This window comes from Symphalangus syndactylus, chromosome 16 (assembly GCF_028878055.3).
Source record: "Symphalangus syndactylus isolate Jambi chromosome 16, NHGRI_mSymSyn1-v2.1_pri, whole genome shotgun sequence".
Lineage (NCBI taxonomy): Eukaryota > Metazoa > Chordata > Mammalia > Primates > Hylobatidae > Symphalangus > Symphalangus syndactylus.
Genome location: NC_072438.2, coordinates 61,853,996 through 61,880,432, shown reverse-complemented (window position 1 = coordinate 61,880,432; position 26,437 = coordinate 61,853,996). Strand labels below are relative to the sequence as shown.

The following is a 26,437-nucleotide window of genomic DNA, read 5'->3' as shown; positions in this document are numbered from 1 at the left end:
TGGCTCTCGATGGCTAGAAGAATCCATCTGGGTGAAGTCCAGAGAACCATACCCTCCTTCCTCCCCAACCTACACCCTAGGCATCTGTGCCTCCCATTTGAGGGGTACAGAGCCTGTAGGGACCTCACATAAAGGCCAGGTGCATTAGAGGATAGAAGAAGAAGGAAATGGGGAATGAGTGCTTTGGAGACATTTGTAACAAGAGCTCAGAACAGGGGCTCAACTACAGAAAAAAGAGGCAGCTCTCACTCCACCAACTAAAGTCAAAAAGGCAATTATCCTAGGCAATGTAGTCAGACTTGTCCACGCTCTGTCTCAGACATATATTCATCTACATACGCAGTGTCCAGGCTAAACCTCCAAGTTTACAGGAAATCCTGATCTCCCTTCTCTCCATGATTTAATCTTTCCCTAACCCAGGTTTAATTCCTCCTTCTTCCGTTTGTCTAGAATCAGGAAATACCAGGACCTTGGTGTGGTGAGGGGCCTTAGATGTGACTGACCTTCACTTTGTAAAGCAGTCACTGGTACTCTAAAAGGTTAGGAGACTTGCCCCCATTACACACCTAAGCAATGGCACAGTCCAGACTTGAACACAGAATTTTATTCTACTTTATTATGCTGCATGTGGGTACTTATACTACAATCCCTGGGTAAAGTGGTCATTCTTGCAGTATCCTATAGTGAACTAACTTTCAAGACTGAAATTGAACATGCCTGGGCTCAAATCGAGGCTCTAATAGCTGAATGATCTTGGGCAAGCAACTGAACTTTACAGAACCTCAGCTTCATGGTTCACCAATTAAAATAATACTCTACATCAATTACCTTGAGGATGAAAAGAGATAGCATGCAACATAGTTAGTGTGTGCCTCCAACACCACAGGTGCTCAATGTTGCTTAATATTGTCATTAATTAAGCTGTGATCAGTCACTGAACTTCAGATTGCCGCAAAGGGCTAAAGTGTCCAGAAGGCTTGAGAAAGAAGACCCTTCTGAGGAGGAGAAAGTGGAGATTGGTTAGCTTTGTGTCTTTGGTAATTCAGAGGCCTGCTAAACTCAAGAGCATATGGAGGGGGCTGGGACAAAGACCAGAGGGAAACAGAGAGCTCAAACCTTTGAGTCCCTCTTGGCTGTTTTATCAAGTTCTCTTTAAAGCAAATGACCTTCTAACCATTGAGGACCCAAGACCAGTAGGAAGAGTACAGAAAGTGAAAGACATCAGAGTTGTCCTTGGGATGAAAGCAGAATCTCTGTGATGGTAGTGTTCTTGCTGGGGCAGTCATATCAGTAATATCCCTAAAAATCCTCATACCACGACTCTAAACTTAAAAAAATAAAATAGAGACAAAAAAAGGAGGGACGAGGAAGAAAGCTAACCCTGAAAATTTTTCAGTATCAAATTACAGCAACAGACCTTTTGTCCACCATAGAGTTAAGAAAACTAAATAAACACTACGGTTACAGAGAAACCACATGTCTCTGCTACACTGACAGGTTGCTTGCTGGAATTCCAGATGCTATTCTGTTGACCAAGATACATATTCACACATTTTTTGAATTATTATCATCCTAAAGTGAATTGCCCAAAATGCAAAAAGAACTCCCTTTGGGGTGTTTTTTTAAAAAGGTGAGTTAGGAGAAAAAAGTTACCAATTTTATTTTAAGAACTAAAGCCAGCTACTTAAAAGTCTCAGTGTCAGGATCTAAAAAAGATAAGCTGGCATCACTATAAAAATTGTGAATTCAGCATTTAGCTTTTTCAATGAGAAAGAAGAAAAGACTGGGAAAAAGAAGAGAAGGTTTGTCCTGATATTTAGCTCTTCTCTAGGTATAAACCACATCTTAAATCATTAGATGTCAAAAACGAAAAAGGATTTTGTAGGCCTGTGCTCAGGAAACTGTATCAATAAGTCTATTTTCTGCTCATGCATGTGTGTGTGTGTGCGTGCGTGTGTGTGTGTGTGTGTGTTTAGGTGGGATTTGGGGTGGATTTCCATTTCCATGGGGATGGCGGGTAGTCTGGAAAGCAGAAAATCCAGAAAATCTAAAATTCTCTGTCTTGGAACTTAAAGTAAAGCTTCCTGGTGATCTACTGCCAAGCTTATTATCAGGCCTCAGCACAGGAAGAAGCAGCAGACAGTCCAACTCTGACCTCACAAAGGGAAACTTCAGTCTATACATGCTAATCAAACATATCGCCGTGCAGGATCCACTTGTAAGAGAATTGCCTGTAGAGTGGACTTTGCTAGGAACTCATCTCTGAGGCTGTTTTATGATCTTTATGATAGTCAGGTATTGGGAGGGTGATCATGTTAGGTTACCAGGGCCCTAGCCTTGATTTGCACCATATGACCCAGGCAGATTTCCAAGAGAAAGAATCTGCAAGCCAAACCAGTGGATCTTAATCTAGAGTCTTCGAATACTCAAGGTGTCCTTGAAAGTAGCAATAAAAGTCTGAGAAGTTTCTTTAAGATAGTGTTTTCTAAAAAGCATATCTTCATTTGCTCACTGTAATGATGCAAATGCTTGCTAGAACCCCAAGTTTCTATGCTTTTAGCTAAAATTATGTCATCCATTTTAGAAACAAAAGTAATTTGTCATTGACCACAAAATTCAATATGTGAAAAATCTAAACATAAATTAGACTGGTTCCTTATATGATAGAAGTATTTTCTACTTTACTAAAATATTTGCAGTGTTTACATATTAGCATTTTCTTATATATTTTACCTTAACCTTTTAATATATATTGAGTCACTGTAAGCTTACAGTTATAATTCTACCAATTTCCTTGAGAATTGTGTTTTCAGTTAAGTTCCCAAACAAACACGTGTTTTAACAGACAGCTGGGCTAAGAGATTGGCTAGTAGTTCTTTTTGTAAGTTGAGAATTTTAATGAGGTTAAAATATAAATTTAAAACTGTTTCATCTCTGCATGAATAAATGGACTTACTCTTCCACCATTTTATAGTGATGGTAAACAATGATAGCATGTTGATTTATTCAGAATTTGTAGTGTAAATTTCTACTGCATAAAGTATACACACAATTTGTAAAAATTGAGGATAAAGAGGACTAATGGAGTAGCCATCTTCCTTCGCCTCCTCCCATATGCCCAAAGTAATTTAGAGTTGATTTGAAGCCACTTCTCTAGCAATTGGACTTGCATAGAATCCTGGGGGCTCACACATCACCAGCCCAGAAAAATCCAGGCTGTCCTTTGTTACTCTGTTTACTGAAACTGACATATCAGCAAGTTCAAAATTATCCTGAACAGTAGTTTTGGCATGTTCTACCTCCTGGACCAGTGATAACTGTAGTCAGTGTATAATCCTTCCTGTTCAAATGGCCACACAGATTTCCTTAATGGCGTGACCTGCCAAGAGCTGGAGGCCTTCATCATCCCAGCAAAGAGGATGCCAAATACGGAAGATTTTAATTACTCTCATTTTCTTGGAGGAAAATCTCTTACAATCTTTGAAATATATAGCTTAGAACATTCCATATCTGAAAAGTAATGCTTTCTGTTAGCATCTATTGTGCAATTGGCTATAATGTGTTTACTAGAGGAAATATGGAGATGGCTTTTAACTAATTCAAGAACACAGTAAGACAGGGTATTACTTAATATGACAGTAAAGAATCCTTGTTCCCTTTTCTGGGACTCTGAGTTTAGTTCAACAAGATGGTTGCTACATAACTGTTTAAAATATTGATGCTATGTAATTTTTAAAAACGTTTTTAACGGGTGATTTGTTTTGTATTTCCTTGAACTCAAACCCTGAGACAAGGACTAGGTGCAAGCAGTTTATTTAAAAAGATCTACTAGGGAACCAGATCAAGGGAGCTTGGAGAGGGACATGAGGAAGCAGAGAGAGCTAATGTTAGGATGCATTACACAGGTCCCTGCCGTCAGCAATGGATATTCAATTCTGCTGGGACTTCTGAGTGGTGTACAGACTTTCTCTGAATGGTTCACCTGAAAGATGGAAGGCGGAGCAAATACTCCAACACCATTCTCCCAGGGGTTGGTCTCAAGGGCTTTAACCCCTGGCACTTCTGAGCTGCTCTTGCACAAACCAAAGATGTTCCCAGGGCCTAGGAGATGGCCTGGGGCAGAATGTGGAAAGACAAAAAGCAGGAGCCTCTTTTATTTTATATTTTATTTTGTGATAAGAGCACTTAGGATCTATGCTCTTAGAAAATTAGGTATTCAATACAGTATCTTTAACTACAGGTGCTATGCTGTACAGTAGGTCTCTAGGACTTATTTATCTTATATATCTGAAATTGTGTGCCCTTTGACCAACATCTTCGCTCTAGCAGACAGCTTGACTGCAAACTCATGACAGAACGTGGCCAAAACTACCCAGCTAAGCCACTCTGGTATTCCTGACACTGAGAAACTATAGGATAAATAAATTTTTTGTTGTTTTACGCTGTTGAGGGTAATTTATTTTGCAGCAATTGATAACCAATAGACTGTCCATATAAAGTAGAATATTGTGTGGTAATAAAATATCAGATTTTCAAAGAATTTTTGAGGATATGAAAAAGTGATGAGTATACAACATTAAGTGAAAACAGCAGGAAGCAGAACTATGTAGTGCGTGTTAATCACATCTGTTGTTTTTTTCTGATCAGCACATGTCTTTCCCCTCCTTCTTCTGCTAATAGAACTTCCCTTTCCTATGGGAAAAACATCTCACGTGTTTCAAGTGGTGCTTTGACTCCAACCCACATAGGTCAAAAAAGTTAATTAGATTAAATTAAGGTAACTCATTTCCTTGGTACATCATGAAAGACAGGCTAATGAAAACAAGTCCTGGACCTTTTCTTCCTACAACTTGGTTAAGGAAAAGAAAGGTCTTAACTCCCAAATAAAGATGGTGAAGATATTAGACATCCTGGATTGAGTAGTTATTAAAGTCAGAACCAGCTTTAGACTTCTCAGTCATAAGCCAATAAACTGTCTATTTGCTTAAGCTAATTGGACTTGGGGTTCTGTCCGAATACAAATACAATATACAATATTATCTCATAATTGTATATAAAATGAATAAATAAAATTATTCACAAAGAATAATCTGGGGTAAAATCTACCAAATGTTATCACTAGTTCTAGCTAGATTTCATATTAGTGAACTTGCCATATCAGAAATTTTTAAAACAAAACTTCTTAGTCCTCACAGTTGGAAGCTTTGACTCAGTAGTTCTGGATTACAGACTAGATCTTTTATTGAACATTTCTATGTGCTTGTGAGTTTTCCAAAATTTCTCTTGATTTCTAGTTTTATATCATTCTGTTCAAAAAAGATATTTGATATGATTTCAACCTTCTTAAATTTGTTAAGACATATTTTGTGGCATATATATGATTACATATTATCTATCCTGGAGAATGTTCCTTTTGTGCTTAAGAAGAATGTGTATTCTGCGGCTATTGCAAGGAATGTTCTGTATATGTCTGTTAGGTCCATTTGGTCTAAGGTATAGTCTAAGGCTAGTGTTTCCTTATTGATTTTTCTGTATGGATGATCTATCCATTGCTAAAAGTTAAGTATAGCAATCTCTTACTATTATTGTGTTATAGTCTATCTCTTCCTTCAGATCTATTACTATTTGCTGTATATATTTAGGTGCTTTTGTGTGGACATGTATATATTTACATTTGTTATGTCCTTTGGTTAAATTAACCTCTTATCATTACATAATGACCTTCTTTGTTTCATTTTACACTTTTTGACTTAAAATTTATTTTACCTCTTCTAAATATAGCTATTCCTGCTTTCTCTTGGTTTCCATTTATATCACTTTCAGTCTATGTGTTGTATTCTTACAGATGAAGTGAGTCTCTTGTAGGCAGGATATGATTGGGTCTTTTTTTTATTCATTCAGCCACTCTGTGACTTTTGATGGAAGAATTTAATTCTTTTAAACTCAAGGTAATTATTGATAGATAAGGATTTGCTATTGCCATTTTTTAAATAGTTTTCTGGTCATTTTGTAGAACCTTTGATTTTTTCTTCTCTTGTTGGTCTTTCTTTGTGATTAAGAAATTTCCTCCAGTGTTATGCTTATATGTTTTGATTTCTTTTTTTAAAAATCCTTTTTTACTTACTATAGGTTTTTGCTTTGTGGTTACCATGCGCACCACGAGGCTTACAAAAAAATCTTACAATGGTGATAAGCTGATAACTTGATTTTGATAGCATTAAAAAACTCTACACTTCTACTCCACCTCTCCCTACATTTACAATTTTTGATGTCACAATTTCCCAGTTTTTATTCATGAGGTAAATTTCAGCCACCTGTTTTAAAATGGGAAAAGAAGAGAAGAAGTATAAAACCTGTACACCAAAATTAAAAATCTAAGCCCCCCCACCCACCGCCCCACCTCCAACCATCTGAATGGACCCCTCCTCTAGGCCAGGGCACTCCAAAGTTAACCTGAAAAGCTGATTTAGGCCATGGTGGCAAGTGGGGTCAGACATGGCTCATTATACCCTCTTCCCTTTTGGAATTCAGGAAAACCCAGCCATCGTTTAATATCAACACAGATCTTAAGTGTTATGAGAAACATTTATAATCTGTTATCTCCGAAGCCTGCTACCTGGAGGCTTCATCTGCAAGATAAAACTTTGGTCTCCACAACACTTTATCATAACCCAGACATTTCTTTTTATTGATAATAACTATTTCAATCAATTGCCAATCAGAAAAACTTTAAATCTACCTATAACCTGAAACCCCTCTCCCCCTCACAGTCCCCTGCTTCAAGTTGTCCTGTCTTTCTGAACCAAACTAATTTACATCTTAAATGTGGTTGATTGATGTCTCATGTTTCCCAAAATGTACACAACCAGGCTGTGCTTTGACCACCTTGGGCACATGTCCTCAGGATCTCCTGAGGGTTGTGTCACAGGCCACTGGTCACTTATATTGGAATCAAAATAAATCTCCTCAAATATTTTACAGAGTTTGACTCTTTTTATTCACATTAGTCTAGGTCAGTTCATGTTAACTTACTTTCCTGGTGGGATGATGTTGAAGAGAGCCTGAGAACTTCTCAAAAACAAGGAAGAAAAGTTAGCAGCAGACAAAAAAAGACAGGCTAGCATCAATAGGCTCTCCCTTGTTATCCCCATCTTGAGAAGGGGGCACATGGATTTGCCCTTCGATCTTGCACTCTCACCTAGAACACAACCACATTGGCCTATTACACTCCATGGACCTCAGACCACACTAATCCACTATTTACATTCACTTTCACCAATTGCCAGGGGAAAATAGCACATGTGGGGTTACCAAGGGCTACAAGATTGGGCTACCCAGTTAGAACTGCACTGTGAAACTTCAGGACAAAACGCAGATCTGAAGATCATCCCAAAATGCCCAATAATGTTGGCTATGCTGACCCCAGCTGCTGGACTCCATTCCTTCTATGCAAGCTAAGTTCTTGGGCAAAAGTCTCTTGGAGTGTTTCTGCAGGGAGCAGAGAGCAAGCTCTGCCCTCCAAGTTCTGTATCTTTGCCCTTAAAACGCAGCTCTCAAAAGGGAACCATACAATATTTCTGTAATATCTCTCATAAGCAAGTAAAGATCCCTCCTTAGACTCCCTTAATTCACCTCCAACTACTGCTTTGTTTCTCAGAAACCCTTTAGAGAAAAACCACTAAATAGAGTTGTCTATTCTTACTGTCTTCATTTCCTTGGCTCTCACTGTGGTTTCAGCACACACTGATTGAGTGTTCACCCCTCTCACTCCCCTGAACTTGGCCTTGTCCAGACACCAGTGATCTCCATCTTAATTTACCTATAACCATCATTGTAGCAGGTTATCACCCCCTTTCCCTTGAACATTCTTCAGATCTCACTGGGCATCTCCATTCTGCCTCTATTGATGACTCCTTTACCTTCTTCCAGCATTTTACCTCGGTCTTCAGCACTCTTGTCTATCTATTTCCCTCTCCTTGGGTGGTCTCACTCAGTTCCATGGCTTTAAATACATCTAGATATTGAATCTCAAACCTACATCTTTACATTGGCTTAAATCTCCAGCTGCCTACTTGACATCTATGCTTGGTGAACCCTAGCCTCTCCACCCTTCCTTGTTTCAATAAATGGCCCCAATATTCACCTAGTTTTTCAGACTCAAGACATAGGAGATATTTTTACTCTTTTCTTTATACCACACATCTAACTCATCAGAAACTTCCATTTATTCCACCTTCAAAATTTATTTCAAACTTCACCACTGTTTACCACTTTCACTGCTACTATCTATACCAAAGAAACCATCGTTGTTCACCTAAATCCCTGCAGTAGGCTTGCACCTGGACTCCCTGATTCCTTTTATACTCTTAAGTGGTCAGGTCTCCAGATAGCAACTGGAATGATCTGCCTAAAACATAAATCAAATAGTGCCTCACCCCTGCCTCAATGTCCTACATAACACTTTGGATTTTGGTTGTTGTTTTTGTTTTGTTTTTTGAGATAGGGTCTTGCTCTGTCACACAGAATGGAGTACAGTAGCATAATCACAGCTTACTGCAGCCTCAACCTCCTGGCTCAAGCAGTCCTCCTGCCTCAGCAACCTGAATAGCTGGGACTACAAGTGTGCAACATCAAGCCAGGCTAATTATTTTATTTTTCGCAGAGATGGGAGTCTCACTACATTGCCCAGGCTATCCTCCAACTCCTACGTCCAAGCAATCCTCCTGCCTTGACCTCCCAAAGTTTAGTGTTTACAAGAGTGAGCCACCATAACTGGCTTCCCATAATACTTTGAGTGAAACCCAAACTCCTTACCATGTCCTATAAGGTCTGAAATAACTGGCTTTTTCCTATTTCTCCAGTTTCACCTCTTTTTATTTTCTGGCTCACTTCTGCCAGTTTGACCAAATTGACCTTCTTCCTTTTCCTACAGCAGATCAAGCTCATTCTGTGCTGGATTGTCACTCTGTCCAGTATGCCCTTCTCCCTGGACATTCATGTGGCTCACACTCGCCCATCTTTCCAATGTCCGCTCTCTTGTCATCTTCCCAGAGAGACCTCCCATGACTTCTTCATCTTAAATAACCACCTTTTCCATCTCCTTACTCTCCAGCCTATTAACATGTTGTTACATTTCTTCGTACTTTTCCTAACAGTATATTACATATGTATTTGTTTATTGTTCTTTCTCCTCTCTCCTACATGAAAACAAGGAAACTGTTCATTGTTAAATTCTATATGCCCAGCATCTAGAACTAAGCCAAGCATTTAGTATGAGTTCAATAAATATTTGCTAAGTGAATGAGTGAATTGAGCATGGGTGACTGAAAGATGGCTGACAGTTAAAGGCAGGGTCTTGGAAAGTATATCCCAGAGAGAAGTGAACTCCCAGATAGCAAGTCTCCTTAAAGAAACTGACCTTCTCTCTGAGTTTCAGACTATATGAAGCCATTACTGAAATGTCACCTGGGGATTGCTAGTAACTGTTCTTTAAACCTGTCTGAATAGTTGCTGAAAGCCAAGCTTTTAAATACCATTTTCAGATAATAACAGGAAGTAGAAGAGACAGTCAGGTGACCAGCATCAGAACAGCTCTGTAGCAAAAGGCATGTGAGAAAGGAACCATGCATATCCCAGTCTGAGTTTATCCTAGGATTTAACAAAGTGAAGAAAAGAACACAGGAAAATTAGCAACATACCAGAGAGAGGTAAAAAAAAAAAAAAGATCAACACAGACAATAAATAAAAACAAATTAAATCTGTGTTTAAAATTTTAAATTTGCATAAATATTTTAAGTAGTGATGCTTAGTTTTGGCATTCGTTTCATATGCTATTTCATGTTGTCCACATGAAGGTAAGTCAGATTGTTACGTATCAAAATATGAGAGCACAGAATGGTGTGTCTGCTGCTGGATAGACAGGGATGAGTTGCTGGCTGCTGTCAATAGAATCACAAGAGAAAGGACAGTTGTTATAGTGTCTTTGCACAGACAGGGTGTGGCGCTCACCTGAATGGAGATTGGATTTTATGAGGCACTGATGTTGCTCCTGACGCTAAGTCAGATGTCTCACCCCAGCCTCGATGACCTCTCTTCCTCGTCATGCTCCTGCCTCTCCCTGCAGGAACTCCAGCCTCTTCTGTGATATCTAGCCCAGATCTTCCTTCTGGCTATGACTTCCTCAATGTCCTGATTTCCCACATGAAATGTCACAAAGCATTTTTTTCTGATTTTTCTAATATAATATCTTTCCATAAAACAATGAATACCTCCAGGTCTAAATGTGGGCTGTGTGGCTATGTGATACAGTAGCCACTAGCCATATGTGGCTATTTAAATGTAAATTTATCAACATGAAACAAAATTTAAAATTTAATTCCTAGTCACAGTATCACATTTCAAGTGCTCACTCTCCTGGTGGTAAAGGACTACTATATTGCACAATGCAAGTGGAGAATGTTTCTGTGAGACAAAATGGTAAATGTAAGAAGCTGTGTTTGCTCATTATTCTTGCCAGCAGAATTTCACATAATCCCTTGCCAGCAGAATTTCACAGAGCCCCTGACTTGGTGACTGAGCACAGCCCTCCAAAAGAATGCCTTGAAAACGGTAAGAAGGAGAGACCACAGGTTCCCACATCTCTTGCCTGAATCAGTGCATTTTTTAGAAAAGGTGAGTTCAATGATTCTGGTCCTTGCCTTTTTCTGTACAAAAGATAATGTACAATGGGATTAATGATTATGCCTCTGTAATCTATAACCAGATGTACCCTCACATCCAAACTTTGATGAGATTTTGTTTGCTTGTAACTTCTGAGCACACGTAATGTAATTCTGAGCACATTTGATGTAACTTCTGAGCACATACTGAGCTGCCGCCACCTGTATATAAACAGTGGATTGAAACACTACTTTGGTGCAGTCTGACAGAAACTCCTTGAAAGATTCCTACGGGATTGCAATTCTCATTAAGTCCACAATTCTCTTACTTCCAAAGTTCTTTTATATAGCACTGTCCTAGATTAAATGGCAGTAAATGCATGGGGTAAAAACAAACAAAAAAATTACTGAAAAAAATGATATGTCATCCTGCAAACAGTGAGGGATAAAAAGAACTGAAGATATTATCCTGAAGAATGCTGGAATGTAAGAACTTGACCCAGAAACTGAGACTAGCAAATGACAAGGAATAGCGAGTGGGATAGAAAGAAAAGCCTAAGAATGTGACATCACAGATGCAGAGGAAAGAAGAGCTTTCAGGAAGGAAAGAGTGTGCAGTAATTTCAGTGCTGTTGAGAAGTCAAGTGAGATAATGATTGAAAGTATGCATTAGATGTAGTGATTAGGAAGAGATGTTGGTGATTTGAAGAAGAGAACCTTTTGAGGAATTGTGGGGCATAAGCCGGACTGCAATGAGTAGAAATGTGACTTGGAAAGCGAAAAAGAAGAGGGCGAATATAGACAACTCTGCAAAAATAATAGTAATAATAACAGTTATGAAATACAGGAGAAATGGGAAAGTTGAAGAATGATACAGTCTAGGGTAATGGTTTTAATGAGAAAATATGACTACATTACAAGTTAATATAAGAACTCTTTTTTTTTTTTTTTTTTTTTTTGAGACAGAGCCTTATTCTGTTGCCCAGGCTGGAGTGTATTGGTGCAATCCTGTCTCACTGCAACCTCTGGCTCGCCTCCCGAGTAGCTGGGATTACAGGTGTGCACCAAGATGTAGAGAGGGGATTTCACCTTGTTGGCCAGGCTGCTCTTGAACTCCTGGTCTAAAGCAATCTGCCCCCCCTCAGCCTCCCAACATGCTGGTATTGTGGGTGTGAGCCACTGCGCCCGACAAGTTAACATGAGAACTCTTCTAAGCAAAATGAAGTAAATTCTGTAAGCCAATGTTTCACTATAAGAATGGGAAAAGCTGGAAATTTAAAACTATCATGTTTTTAGGGGATTTGGAGACCTGTAGAATCAAAGAAAACTAGATAAACTAAAATTCCAAGGGAAAGAAAACTGTTTCAAGGTGAGTCAAAAATGGTCAGCTCATCCTCCCGTACCCCCTACTCCTGTCCCACATACACATAACACTTTAACAAAAAAAAAAAAGAAAGAAAGAAAGAAAATATTTTCTGAGGCTTTACTATACAAATGATCTCATAACCCGTGTTTTCCTCTGGCTATGCATCCACCACTCTTACTGAGAAGATAAGGAATCCCACCTGGTCCTATGGCTCCACCTGGTGGCGCCATTGGGGAGCAATTTAACTGCCTTGAGACCAGCTACAGAGGATGGTTGGGAATGATGTATTTGCTTTACTGTCTTGCCTTCCTCTTCTAGGAGATCGTGATTAGCAGCCTTAAAGAAGAGTCTGTGATTAATTAGACCTGAACCTCTCCTCACAGGAAACTAGTGAGAACATTTTCATTCCCAAGGGATAAAAAGGAATCCTATATTGTGACTTGGGAGCTGGATATATAGGTAGCATATGAGAGGATCTGCGTGGGAAAGGGAGTGAACTGTTTTGAGATGCAAACTTATGCATCTCTTCAATAACTTTTCTTTCTCCCTCTTGGTTTAACGCTACTTTTGGTCTTGGGTGGAACATTTCCCCACCAAGTATGGGAACTGATGTCCAGAAAGGTCAGGAGACTGAATGTCACAATCCAGAAGGGCAGGAGTTAGCTCCTCCAAGGGTAAAATATGACCAGTGAAGAATAAGGACCAAGCAAATAAGCGACTTCTTTTTTTCTTCAGTGAGCCGTCCAAGGTATGGCTTTTCCTTACAATCCAGCTGGAGAAGCCCTGCACCAAGTAGCCACCTGCTGACTTCTTGGCTTGTGAAGGCAGAGGCTGCACAATGGCACCCATCACATCACACTGCTTAGCATCTTCCCTTCCCTCACCTCCTTCCCTCCTTTCCAATAACTGACCTGAGTGTGCACAACCCAAATGAGCCGCTGGCATCTTAATCCTAGCTTCAGCCTCTACTTTCTAGAGAACCTGCCTAAAACGGTCTCTCTATATATATACACACACATATCTATATCTATAGATATGTACATATGTATGTGTATACAGATAGATATAGATATATATTTAAACAGAGTCTTGCTCTGTCACTCAAACTGGAATGTAATGGTGCCATCATAGTTCACTGCAGCCTTGAACTCCTGGGTTCCAGCAACCCTCCTGCATCAGTCCCCTGTGTAGCTAAGACTACAGGTGCATGCCACCACACCTGGCTAATTTTTTTTAATATATTTCTTATAGAAACAAGGACTTGCTCTGTTGCCCAAGGTGGTCTCAAACTCCTAGCCTTAAAAAAAATTCTCCTGCCTCAGCCTCCCAAAGTGTTATGATTACAGGCATTCAATGCACCTGGCCTCTCTCTCTCTCTCTTTTTAAAAAATCTATAATAGTCTCCCCTCCACTTTTTCCTTAAAATGTATTTGTTAAAGAAATTCTGTCGTAAGTTTGACATTCTAGGTTTGACTAATTACATCCCCAGGGTGTAATTCTCTTGGCTGGTAGTTACAAGTGAAGCTAGATCAAATTGAAGTCTGGGCTTTTTTGGCAGTAATACTTTTTAGATTGAGCCGGAGACTCATATTGTATCACTTTATTGTCTGGTTGTCTCCAGTTAGTGGTTTTAAAAGTGTCAGCCCAATCCATTTATTATAAAGTTCCCCATCAGATTATAACCTAATGATTTCAGGAGCCATTGAAGGACATTATCTAGATTCATTACTTCATTGGAGATTACAAACGGTGATATTATGATTTTCTCATTCCTTTATTAGACTTCTTATAAAAGGAGGGACATTTTCTTATCAACTATTTGTTTATGCTGAAATATAGTTGTGCAAGAAAATCAGGATAAATATTTAATGTTTTCTTTTATTTACCAGTTTCCCAATAATTCTTTTGTGTTCTAAAAACTTTCCATGTGTACGATGAGTTATTTTGCAGTATCATTATGGATTTTCATGTATTTAATATGTTTCCAATCTATTTTCAGCTATATGGAGGAAGCAGCAGAGAAGGGCAAATTTTAAAAAGTGGGAGAAAACTGGTATGCATATTTTCAACCAAGTGAAAACGTCAGAGGTTAAAGTAATCAACTGGGTCAAATGCTGCTGAGAGGTCAAATAAGGTAAGATGAGGACTTGAAGCTGGTGACCATACATTTAAAGTGACGTGAGTGGGTATGGTGGGTTGTGTTTGTTGTTGTTGTTGTTGTTGTTGTATTTTTTGTTTGTTTGTTTTTTCTTCTTTTTTTTTTTTTTTTTTTTTGAGACAGTGTCTTGCTTTGTCGCCAGGCTGGAGTACAGTGGCGTGATCTTGGCTCACTGCAACCTCCACCTTCTGGATTCAAGCAATTCTCCTGCCTCAGCCTCCAGAGTAGCTGGGATTACAGGTGTGCACCACCACGCCCAACTATTTTGTATTTTTAGTAGAGACAGCATTTCACCATTTTATTTCAGTGCTCCGAAATTATCCTAGGCTGCATGCAAGAATGAGTAAAGTTCCCATAAACAAAAGTAGAGTTAGTGCTGTTGGCTATTTTGCTGTTTCACTTTTACAGTATTACTAGAGAAGAGACTAAACCCAGGCCTATGGGGGAGAGGTATGTTTATTTATGGAAGTAAGAATGGGGGGGGCTGTGTTTGGATTAAAAGAGAGTGGAAGGGAAACCCAAAGGATGATTTTGTGGGGAGCCTGGTTGGGAAGGAGAAGTCACTCAATTTTTCACCTCTATTCAGTTTACCAGTTTTGTCTTCTGTTGTTGAACTGGACATTTCACTCCTTTTTGTTTCTTATTTAGTTTTTATTTCATAATCATAAACAATTCTGCAATCCAGCTAGGCATGGAAGGGAACAAGGAAAACATGGAACCCAAAGGGAACTGCAGCGAGAGCACAAAGATTATAGGATACTGCAAGCAAATGGGGTGGAGAGGTCCTCTCCTGAGCTACAGAAGGAATGGTCTGGTGGTTAAGACAAAACACAAGTCAAACTTATTAGAATTGTCCACAGTCAGAAATGGTGGTCTTCTTACTGGTCTTGCCATTCCCGGATCCAAAGTGCTCCATGGCCTCCACAATATTCCTGCCTTCTTTCACCTTGCCAAAGACCACATGCTTGCCATCCAACCACTCAGTCTTGGCAGTGCAGATGAAAAACCGGGAACCATTTGTGTTGGGTCCAGCATTTGCCATGGACAAGATGCCAGGACCTGTATGCTTTAGGATGAAGTTCTCATCAACAAATTTCTCCCCATAGATGGACTTGCCACCAGTGCCATTATGGTGTGTGCAGTCACCACCCTGACACATAAACCCTGGAATAATTCTGTGAAAGCAGGAACCCTTATAACCAAATCATTTCTCTCCACTGCTCAGAACACGAAAGTCTTCTGCTGTCTTTGGAATCTTGTCTGCAAACAGCTCAAAGGAGACGCAGCCCAAGGGCTCGCCGTCGACAGAGATGTCAGTGTCGAAGAACATGGTGGGGTTGACCGTGGCTGATAGTACAGGGCTTCTGGCAGCGGCGGCGTCTGCAAAGCCCATTTGACTTTTGAAATGCACTTTTGAATAAAACAATCTCACCTGAGTGTCTACTTCAGTAATGTTTCCTTGGGAAGCCAGGCCATTAAATATGCCTCCCTGCTTACCTCATGTGCCTCAGTGTTCTTCCCCTGCAGGAGGAATCCTCAACAATTCATTCTAGGTTAAAATTTGCTTCAGGGTGCCTTCAAAAATAGAATGACTTACGCTACTCTTGCCTTTTGAAATGCTCCAAATGAGACATGTTCCCTGTATCCGAAAAGTCTTTGACTGGGTAGGAGAGCCACAGGAAAGAGCTTTTAAATATTGACAAGTTTAAGTATTAATAAGCCCATTTCATGCATCACTGTAGTGCCCCTCCTCAATTTTTTGATCAGTCAATATCTCTCCCAATCACAGAGCAAAATCATAAATGACATGTTAGTATTCTGAATCCAGTGCTTCTTTAAAAATGTATTATAATCTAATAGTGTTTGTCAGGAACTCAACATTGGTTGGGCATTTGAAAATCAATCAATATTCCTCACGTTAACAACAGAAAAAATATATGATAATCTCAGTAGATACCAAAAAACTTTTTTAATTCAACCCTGTATATTATTAATGTAAAAATCATCTTAGCAAATTAGAAACAGTGAATTCCCTTAATTTGATACATCATATCCATAAGAGATGTACAGATAACATCTCACCAAATTGTAAAATATTAAAATATTGAGAACTAACAATTTCTTATTGAAATAGGAAAACTCCCAATAACTGGACCCATTCTCTTACCCCCTGCCCCACGCTCTTACCACCTCACCCCATAAAAACCCAAGGAGTTTCAATAGTGCCTTCCAGAATGATGAAATTTTCACCATAATCCTGTCACTGCCTGAAGCAATTAGCAAGGTAAGTAAGTGTTAATCCCCACATGATTGGATTTTGGTATCTGACTTCCTGTACAAGACAGAATGCTATAAAAACCCACAGTCAGGGATGAACTGAGCCATTTGCTCTTTTGCTAGACTAGCTGTGTGACTGAGCTGGTCAAGCCTTTCGAGGCTGAAGCTGTGGAGTTCCATCCATCAACCTTGGGAGAGCTGTCTTGGAGGCAGGCAGGTCCAGAGCCCCACATGCCATGGGACCTGAACCGAGAGCAAGCCTGGGCCTGGGCACTGGATAACTTCCCTGTGCTGAGCCGCCACTCCTGCCAATGCCATCAGCTCTGCGGGAGCTCTGCTGCGGGCTGGCTGCTGCACAGCAACCGCACGGGGCACAGAGCCCTTCCCGGAGATGAGAGGGGCCAAAAACGCCTTCGAGATTCCCATGTCCAGGAGTCAATGGCTGAAACCACAAACGGGCTCCAGGCACCTCAAGAAGACTCAGATGCTAACGACGATGAGGTCCAAAGCCGCCTGAACCAGCCCGGAGATGCCAGCGCCTGCGGAGGTGGAAGTACACACGCCCAGGGCGCCCTCTGCAGTTCAGGCCGCCCCCGGAAGCTGCTGAAAATCCACGATTCCATCAGGAAGGAACTCGGAAAGGAGAGGAACCCCAGCCTTTCTGCAGGCCTGCAGCAGGACCCGCTTCAACTGCTGTTCTGGAAGGAGCCCGAGGCACCCCAGTGGGGACCCTCTTGCCGTCCCTGCGGGCATTTGCACTGGAACTGTGCCCTGCACTCATAAGAGCCTTGAGGTCTCTGCTGTGGAGATCATTCTTTAATTTGTTCTTCCTCTCCTGAACGTCCTAAACATTTTTCATTTAGAAAAACTCTCTTCATGGAATGAATAATATGTAATATGCTTAGGAACTGTTCTTTTAGATCTACTCAAAATTGCTATGGTTCCTCCATTGAAGCTGTACACTTTGATTAAAGCCTTTCCCTTATCCTCCACCTGTGGAGTTGATTTTGAGCTGGTAAATCAAGATTGGTATAGATAGGCTGGGCGCGGTGGCTCACGCCTGTAATCCCAGTACTTTGAGAGGCCGAGGCGGGGGGATCACGAGGTCAGGAGATCGAGACCTTCCTGGTTAACACGGTGAAACCCCGTCTCTACTAAAAATACAAAAAATTAGCCGGGCTTGGTGGCGGGCGCCTATAGTCCCAGCTACTCGGGAGGCTGAGGCAGGAGAATGGTGTGAACCCAGGAGGCGGAGGTGGCAGTGAGCCGAGATTGCGCCACTGCACTCCAGCCTGGGCGACAGAGCGAGACTCCGTCTCAAAAACAATAATAATAATAATAATACTGCCACAAACATAGGTGTATAAATACCTTTTTGAATCACAGCTTTCAAACATTTGAGACATATACACAGAAATAGATTTGCTAGATTGTGTAATATTCTATTTTTAATTTTTGAGGGGACACCATACTGTTTTCCATGTTTTTATTTTGAAGGCAAACTCTGTGGCTTTCTTTATAGTCAGATAATCAGTGAGGAGAGGGAGAGGAGAAAAAGCAGACTGTGAGACTTCAGAATTACGTTGCGGCACCTAAGCTTCTCTACACTGAAATTTAGAACTGTCACTATAGGAAAGAAAAATGTCTTCAGAGCTACACAAAGTTAATGCCAACCCCTAGTTTCTGGGTCTTGATTTCTAACGTCTGCATGACAGTAAAATTTCAAAACCCAAAGTGTGGTTTCTCGTGTATGCCTTTTTATCTAAGTCCAGAGATTTTGATATGCATGGCTAGAGGCTGAAGCTATGGTGGTACATAAATCTTTCTCCTGGGTCACCTAAAGAAAGAAGTGAGTGTCAGATGCTGCTGGTCTTGAGATGGGTGGAGACTGTGAGAGCATAGCCTCCCTGGGCCAAGTGACCATACCCATGAGCCTTCAGTTTTGCTGGATCTTAAAGTACAATTCATGTGGATCCTTGAGGTGGGCAAACTTCACACTGGCAAGATTCTACAGCTTCCTGGAATTGTCTGACCTGAAGCTGGTACCCTGGAACCTCATGGCTATCAATTCAAAAGGCACAAGGGCTGGGGGGGTCTTCCTTATGTCCCCCTAAATTTAATTTCCACCTGTACCCTGTTAATGTAAACTTCATGACATTCAAGGAGATTTTATTGATGACTGTTCTTTTCTGTCACCAGGGAGGCCATGGTCAGTTTCAAGAGAACTCCAGCGCAGTGGTCCACTGCCCCTTCCCACTCTGTTGGTATCCACAGCTATACAAAGACACCCTGGAGTTCAGCGTCCAATTCTGACCTGTATCACAGACCTTTTCATGCCCCTACCCACCTATACGTACTTCTAATCTTGACTCCACCCAACCCAAATCAATTCCACAAGTTGACAATAAGGAGCAGGCTTCAGTTGTCATGTATAAAGAACTATGAATTCTGAGTTAACCTAAAAGTAAAGCTCCTTAGCATATTCTTGATTGCATAAAGATAGTTTTTATAATTGTGAAATCTTTAAGGTACTTTGGAGAGGAAGCACTAAATAAAGAATGATCTCCATCACAGAGGGCACAGTTTCAAGGAAGTTCACAATAAAAAAAAAAGTTAATTTTGTTCCCACTTATAAGTGGGAGCTGGATGATGAGAACACAAGAACATATAGAGGAGAAAAACAGACACTGGGGCCTATCAGAGGGTGGATGGTAAATGGAGAGAGGCAGGAAAAATAACTAACGGGTACTAGGCTCCATACTTGAGTGATTGATATGGTTTGGCTGTATCCTCACCCAAATTTCATCTTGAATTGTAGCTCCCATAATCCCCTTGTGTATTGGGAGGGACCAAGTGGGAAGTAATAGAACCATGGGGCCATTTTTCCTATGCCATTCTCATGATAGTGAATAAGTCTCATGAGATCTGATGGTCTTATAAAGGGCAGTTCCCTGCACATGCTCTGTTGCATGCTGCTATGTAAGACGTGCCTTTGCTCCTCCTTTTCCTTCTGCCATGATTGTGAGGCCCCTCCAGCCATATGGAACTGTGAGTCCATTAAGCCTCTTTTTCTTTATAAATGACTCAATATTTCTCCTAGCAGTATAAAAATGGACTAATACAGTGATGAAATACTGCATACAACAAACCCCCATGACACATGTTCACCTAAACAATCACACACATGTACCCTGACTTAATGCCAACATCTAGTTTCTTTCAAAGAAATTGAAAATTCTTTCAAAGAACTTCTTTCAAAGAAATTGTTAAATTTTCACATAAATACTAGAATGCTCAAAATTAGTCATTTCAAACAACACTAATTTCAGAAGATCCCTTTTATTTAGATGTCTTGCAACTATTTCTCTTTATCTAAAATTGCATAATCTTATATCTGCCTGCTTTTTAATAATTGTACTTAAAGTATAGTTATATTTTTAAAATAAATATAACTTGGAGAGACCCGAGGTACTTGATATTGTCTACACACATTCATTATCAATTCTCTAAAAATTCTGCAGCCACCATCAGAATTCTTATGCTTCATCTTTTGGAAGCTGTCAATTCTTCAATCTTAACATGTAATTTATGTATGACCCATTCCAGTGCTTCTCAGCCTTTATTAGCATTTGAAGATACTGTTCTTGCCATCGGTTTTTTCAAGGTATCTGCTGAGGCTGCTTCCTTTCAGTGATTACGGCTTCTTGAGTCAAAATAGTTTTTTCCTGTGTCTTGATGATGTGGTTTGTGTTTATCTCTCATCTACTGAAACCATATTTGTAAATGAAATATTAGTAGATTTAAGTTCCATTGTTTTCTCTATAGGATTAACTACAGAATATTCTAGCACATGTTTTGGTTCTTGCTGTATCAATAAGAGACTTCACAATGGAAGGCAGTTCCTACTCTTGGTGGAGAAGTCTGTGGCTGTGCAACTCTCCAGACGGATCTATGTCTGTCCAGTACACCAACCCTAGCCATGCTCAAGTTCATAGGGTTTGGGCATTTATGCATTCCAATTGTTGTAACAATTTCCTATGAGTGGTCAGTCATGCTCTGAAGTCCAGATTATGATGGAGCAGGCAGCCTGAGAGATGTCGGGGCAGTGCAGGATAAATGAGACAAAGAGGCTACACCTGCCCCATCTGACTCCCAGCACCCCAGCCAGCTTCACTGTGCGCCACCAACCCCACGTGAAGGACATCCCAACCTCCTCCTTCACCACTTATTATTATACGATGTAACTTATAAACAATTTAAAGCAGGGGTCCCAATCCCCCAGAAACAGACTAGTACCAGCCTGTGGACTAATAGGAACCAGGCCACACAGGAGGATGTGAGCAGCAGGCAAGAAAGCATTACTGCCTGGGCTCTGCATCCTGTCAGATCAACTATGCCATTAGATTCTCATAGTAGCACCAACCTTAATGTGAACTGGCCCTGCAAGGGATCTACCTTGCATGCTCCTCATGAGAATCTAATGCCTGAAGATCTGAGGTGGAACAGTTTCATCATAAAACATCCCCCCAACCCTGACCACCCATCCATGGAAAAATTGCCTTCCACGCAACCAATCACTGGTGCCAAAAAGGTTGGGGAGCTCGATTTAAAGAACTTTATTAATGTCTGTTTCCTGCCTTCATCTGGAAGGTCACAGTCAGCTTCGAAACTCCAGCAAGTGATCCACCCAGCTGTCCCCTCCCACCTTGTTAGTATCCACAGCTCCTGAAAGGCCCCCTGGGATTTAGACTAAAGCATGATCGTACCATTGCATGCCAGCCTGGGCAAAAAAGTGAGACCCCACCTCAAAAGAAAAAAAAAGGAAAAAGAAGAAGGAAAAAAAAGCTCTGAGTTGGATCCCTGCCCCCTTTCTGTCAGCTTTGGGCCCATCTATACTAATCTTGATTTACCAGTCTTGATTTCACAGGTGGAAAATAAGGAAAAGGCTTTAAACAATGTGTACAATTTCAATAAAAGAACCACCACAATTTTAAGTAGATCTAAAAGAAGAGTTCCTTAGCACACTGCATATTATTCACTCCATGAAGAGAGTTTTTCTAAATGAAAAATGTTTAGGACGTTCAGGAGAGGAAGAACAAATTAAAGAATGATCTCCACAGCAGAAGCCTCAAGGCTCTTATGCGTGCAAGGCACAGTTCCAGTGTAAAAGTCCGCAGCGACGCCGTGAGGGCACCCACTGGAGTGCCTCCGGCTCCTTCCAGGGCAGCAGTTAAGCAGGACGTGTCGCAGGCCTGCAGCAAGGCTGGGGTTCCTCTCCTTTCCGAGTTCCTTCCTGATGGAATCGTGGATTTTCAGCAGCTTCCGGGGGCGGCCTGAACTGCAGAGGGCGCCCTGGGCGTGTGTACTTCCACCTCCGCAGGCGCTGGCATCTCCGGGCTGGTTCAGGCGGCTTTGGACCTCACCGTCGTTAGCATCTGAGTCTTCTTGAGGTGACTGGAGCCCGTCTGTGGTTTCAGCCATTGACTTCTCAAAATGGGAGTCTCGAGGCCGTTTTTGGCCCGTCTCATCTCCGGGAAGGGCTCCGTGCCCGGTGGAGGCGCAATGCAGGAGCCAGCTCGCAGCAGAGCTCCCTCAAGAGCTGATGGCATTGGCAGGAGTGGCGGCTCAGCACAAGGAAGTTATCCAGTGCCCAGGCCCAGACTTGCTCTCGGTTCAGGTCCCATGGCATGTGGGGCTCTGGACCTGCCTGCCTCCAAGACAGCTCTTCCAAGGTTGATGGATGGAACTCTACAGCCTCAGCCTCCCAAAGCTTGACCAGGTCCGGCCAAGTAGCTAGTCTAGGAAAAGAGCAAATGGCTCAGTTCATCCCTGACTGTGGGTTTTTATAGCATTCTGTCTTGTACAGGAATTCGGATACCAGAATCCAATCATGTGGGGATTAACACTTATTATCTTGCTAATTGCTTTAAACCATGATAGGGTTGTGGTGGAAAGTTTTTCATTCCAGAAGGCACTACTGAAACTCCTTGGGTTTCTATTGGATCAGGCTATAATAGGGTGGGGCAGGGTGTGAGAGAATGGGTCCAGTTATTGGCAGTTTTCTTATTTCAATAAGAAATTGGCAGTTTTCAGTATTTCACAATTTGATGAGATGTTAGATGTACATCTCATATAGAAATGCTTTATCAAATTAAGGGAATTTGCAATTTCTAATTTGCTAAGATGACTTTTATATTAATGAAGCAGGGTTGAATTTTTTAAAAGATTTTTTGTATCTACTGAGATTATCATATATTTTTTCTGCTGTTAATGTGGAGAATAGAGATTGATTTTCAAATGCCAAACCAAAGTTGAGTTCCTGATAAAATCCATTAGATTATGATGCATTTTTTAAAAGTATATTACTGGATTCAGAATGTTAACAGATAGTTTATGATTTGGCCCTGTGGTTTGGGAAAGACATTGGATGATCAATAAATTGAAGAGGGGGCGCTAGAATGACACATGAAAAGGTCATATAAATACTTAAACTTGTTGGTATTTAAAAAGGACTTTCTTTCTATGTAGTTGTCCCACTCAGTCGAAGACTGTTGAAATGTAGGGAACATGTCTCATTTGCAGCATATCGAGAGTCAAGATTGGCCTGAGTCATTCTATTTTTGAAGGCACTCTGAAACAAATTTTAATACAGAGTGAATTTTTGAGGATTCCAACAGCAGGGGAAAAACAGTGAAGTACATAAGGTGAGCAGAAAGGTATGTTTTAATGGCCTGGCTTCCCCAAAAAAAATTACTGAAATAAACACTTATGTGAGATTGCTTTATTCAAGAGTGCTGTCCTTAGGAAGTGGGAGTGAGAAGAAAAAGGAGAGGGGCAGGGATGAGCATATTCAATGCTGTGCTTCCTAGTTGTCCAAGCTTGGTATCAAGCATGACCAGAGGTGACTTTATTATTAAACCAATAAAGTTTAACTGTAAGGCAAACTTCCAAAGAGTTTGTAAAACATTTGTCTTAAAATATTTTTATAATTCTCTTAAACAGAATCCTCTACTACTTATATGAACACTGACCCCACAAATTGGAAACTGCTGTGAACACTAATGGTTGTTTGATCTCATGAAACCATCTTCTGAGAGGCCTTATGAATAACTGCTTCTCCGCACAGTTCACTTGGGAGGAAGAAAAGGACAGAATATATCCACTGTTGGGAGATAACACAATTCTCACAACAAAAGACCCCAGTGTACCAAGCAGAAGAGGCAGGGAACACTAGTATTGAGTTGGCATTCACAGATTTTCATGCATGTAAGTTAGCATGATAACTACAAAGTTAGGCCACATCTCATACATTTTCAGCAGAGCAGGGGGAAGCAGGATGAATTCCTTTCTCTCTTCAAAGGAAGAGAGAACACCTTACAATAGTATTTTGTCATCTGCTAAGAGACCCTTAGCTCATTCTGGAAGTACTTTTAAGAAACACTTACATATTATTATTTGTTCTGTGACCATGGATATATTGATATATTACAAAAACTTGAGATTCAACTTTATCTTCAGATGGACAAATCTAAATTCAAATGGTTCAACTATGGATTAAGACTCACCATATTAAATGTGATATTACTGGTCAATTTCTTTTATGGATTTTAGGAAAAGAAAACACTCTCATATAGTATAAGCAGAAAACTATTTATTATGGGATAAAATTCACTTAAAATATGATAAAAATGTGTAGACATAGATTTTAGACTGAACGTCAGGGAATGATTTTCTGAACCACATTGCAAACTGGCTCCCTAAAACAAGATGCTGTCAGAAATCAGTTAACACTGTATCAGACAGCAGCTGAACCACCCTGGGCTTCTCTCTTCAGAAACATGCCTCAAATATTAGACGACTGGATCTATCCAAGTGTCTAAAGGGAATAAATGTATACAGTAATTATCATGATCTGTTTTTGGAGGACAAATACTATTTATTTAAAAAACAATCTGGCAATACTCTATAAAATTAGGTTATGCATTTTCAATGCACAATTCAGCTGGAGGATGATGTATATCCTAAATAACTTCTCATGAGAATGAGACTAATATATTTGATATTGGTGATTAGGTTGCATCTGAGTCTCCCCTGTGGGACACTGGAGAGGGAAAGTGTGGCAGAGGCTCATCAGAAGCTGATATGCTGAAGTTGGAAGCAGCAGGTAAAATGTTCCTATAAAGATCTTAGAAACTTGTCAATAAATGGAAAATAATAAACAAAATAAGATACACACTGCAATATTTTTGTAATAATTGAAAATCTATATACACAAAAAATGTGTCACATATAAGACTGATTGCTACAAAACACACAATAGAAATAAAAATATAATAGCTGGAAATAAAATAGTAATAAGAATTTCAGTAGAAGTATGAAAGGAGATAAAAGGCAATAAGTAATAAAATGCACCTAATTACATAAAATAGGATTGGGGCCTGCACAAAGCACTGTTAAAAATGTTAAATCAATTCAACTTATTTTCCCCTTAGGTCTAAAAATCATAGCACCTTTGAGGTCTCCCTTTCATATAGTTAGATGAGTGTAGACACAAATAGAAAATCTATGGCTGCCGGGCGCAGTGGCTCATGCCTGTAATCCCGACATTTTGGGAGGCCGAGGTGGGCGGATCACTTGAGGTCGGGAGTTTTAGACCAGCCTGGCCAACATGGAGACCATCTCTACTAAAAATACAAAATTAGCTGGGCGTGGTGGCGTATGCCTGTAATCCCAGCTACTCGGGAGGCTGAAGCAGGAGAATCGTTTGAACCTGCTAGGCAGAGGTTGCGGTGAGCCAAGATCGCGCCATTGAACTCCAGCCTGGGCAACAAAAGTGAAATTCAAAAACAAAAAAAAAAGAAAGAAAAAGAAGGAAGGAAGGAAGAAAGAAGAAAACATATGGCTTTACGAAAGTCCTGGGATGCTCCTTTTTTTTTTTTTTTTTTTTTCACTTTTGTTTGACAGAAAATCTTTTTTTTTTTTTTTTTTGGTTTTTTTTTTTTTATTATACTTTAGGGTTTTAGGGTACATGTGCACAATGTGCAGGTTTGTTACATATGTATCCATGTGCCATGTTGATTTCCTGCACCCATTAACTCGTCGTTTAGCATTAGGTGTATCTCCCAATGCTGTCCCTCCCCCCTCCCCCCACCCCACAACAGTCCCCGGAGCGTGATGTTCCCCTTCCTGTGTCCATGAGTTCTCATTGTTCAATTCCCACCTATGAGTGAGAACATGCGGTGTTTGGTTTTTTGTCCTTGAGACAGAGTCTTGCTCTGTCGCCCAGGCTGGAGTGCTGTGACGCGATCTCGGCTCACTGCAAGCTCCGCCTCCCGGGTTCTCGCCATTCTCCTGCCTCAGCCTCCAGTGTAGCTGGGACTACAGGCACCCGCCTCCACGCTCGGCTTTTGTGTGTGTGTGTGTGTGTGTGTGTGTGTGTGTGTGTGTGTGTGTGTGCTTTTAGTAGAGACGGGTGGGATGCTCCTTTTCACAACCTAGCCTATTTTATTCATTACTCTATGTGATTGGCATGCTGCAGGACCTGGATTCTGAATCCAGATTCTAGCAGAATTAGCTTTCTGATCTTGGACTATGATCTAACCTCACTGAGTCTCCTATCTACAACCAGTCAATGCCTCTAAAATATGCAAGAAGAATGAGACATAGTAGGTGTAATTGTCTAGGCTGCCCTGAAATAAGGATACACTTTCTATAGTCAGTCAGTAACTGGATCATGCCACGAATGGGACATCTCCATTGCTCTCTTACCTTGGCTGATTCAATCATAGCAACCCAGCAGCGTTTTCAGAGTATCTTCCAGAATGATACAATTTTCACCTTAATCCTACTACTCTGAAATGATTTGCAAGGAAAATTCGTGTTAATTTCCTCCTTATTTGAATAGCTGGTTTCTGGCCTATATACAAGAAAAAGCATATTATAAAAACATACTCAGGCCGGCATGGTGGCTCATGCCTG

The 26,437-nt window shown here is 40.6% G+C and overlaps 1 protein-coding gene and 1 pseudogene across 1 annotated transcript; both read right to left on the bottom strand.

Annotated features, from left to right (window-relative positions):
- Window positions 1–14,861: 14,861 nt before the first annotated feature.
- On the bottom strand, window positions 14,862–15,473 carry LOC129464631 (peptidyl-prolyl cis-trans isomerase A-like). Its single transcript, XM_063619525.1, has one exon. It carries the CDS (start codon window positions 15,339–15,341, stop codon window positions 15,027–15,029), a length of 315 nt encoding a protein of 104 aa, XP_063475595.1. The 5' UTR covers window positions 15,342–15,473; the 3' UTR covers window positions 14,862–15,026.
- A 4,404-nt stretch (window positions 15,474–19,877) lies between these two features.
- On the bottom strand, window positions 19,878–20,663 carry LOC129464630 (PRELI domain containing protein 3B-like; annotated as a pseudogene).
- Window positions 20,664–26,437: the final 5,774 nt, after the last annotated feature.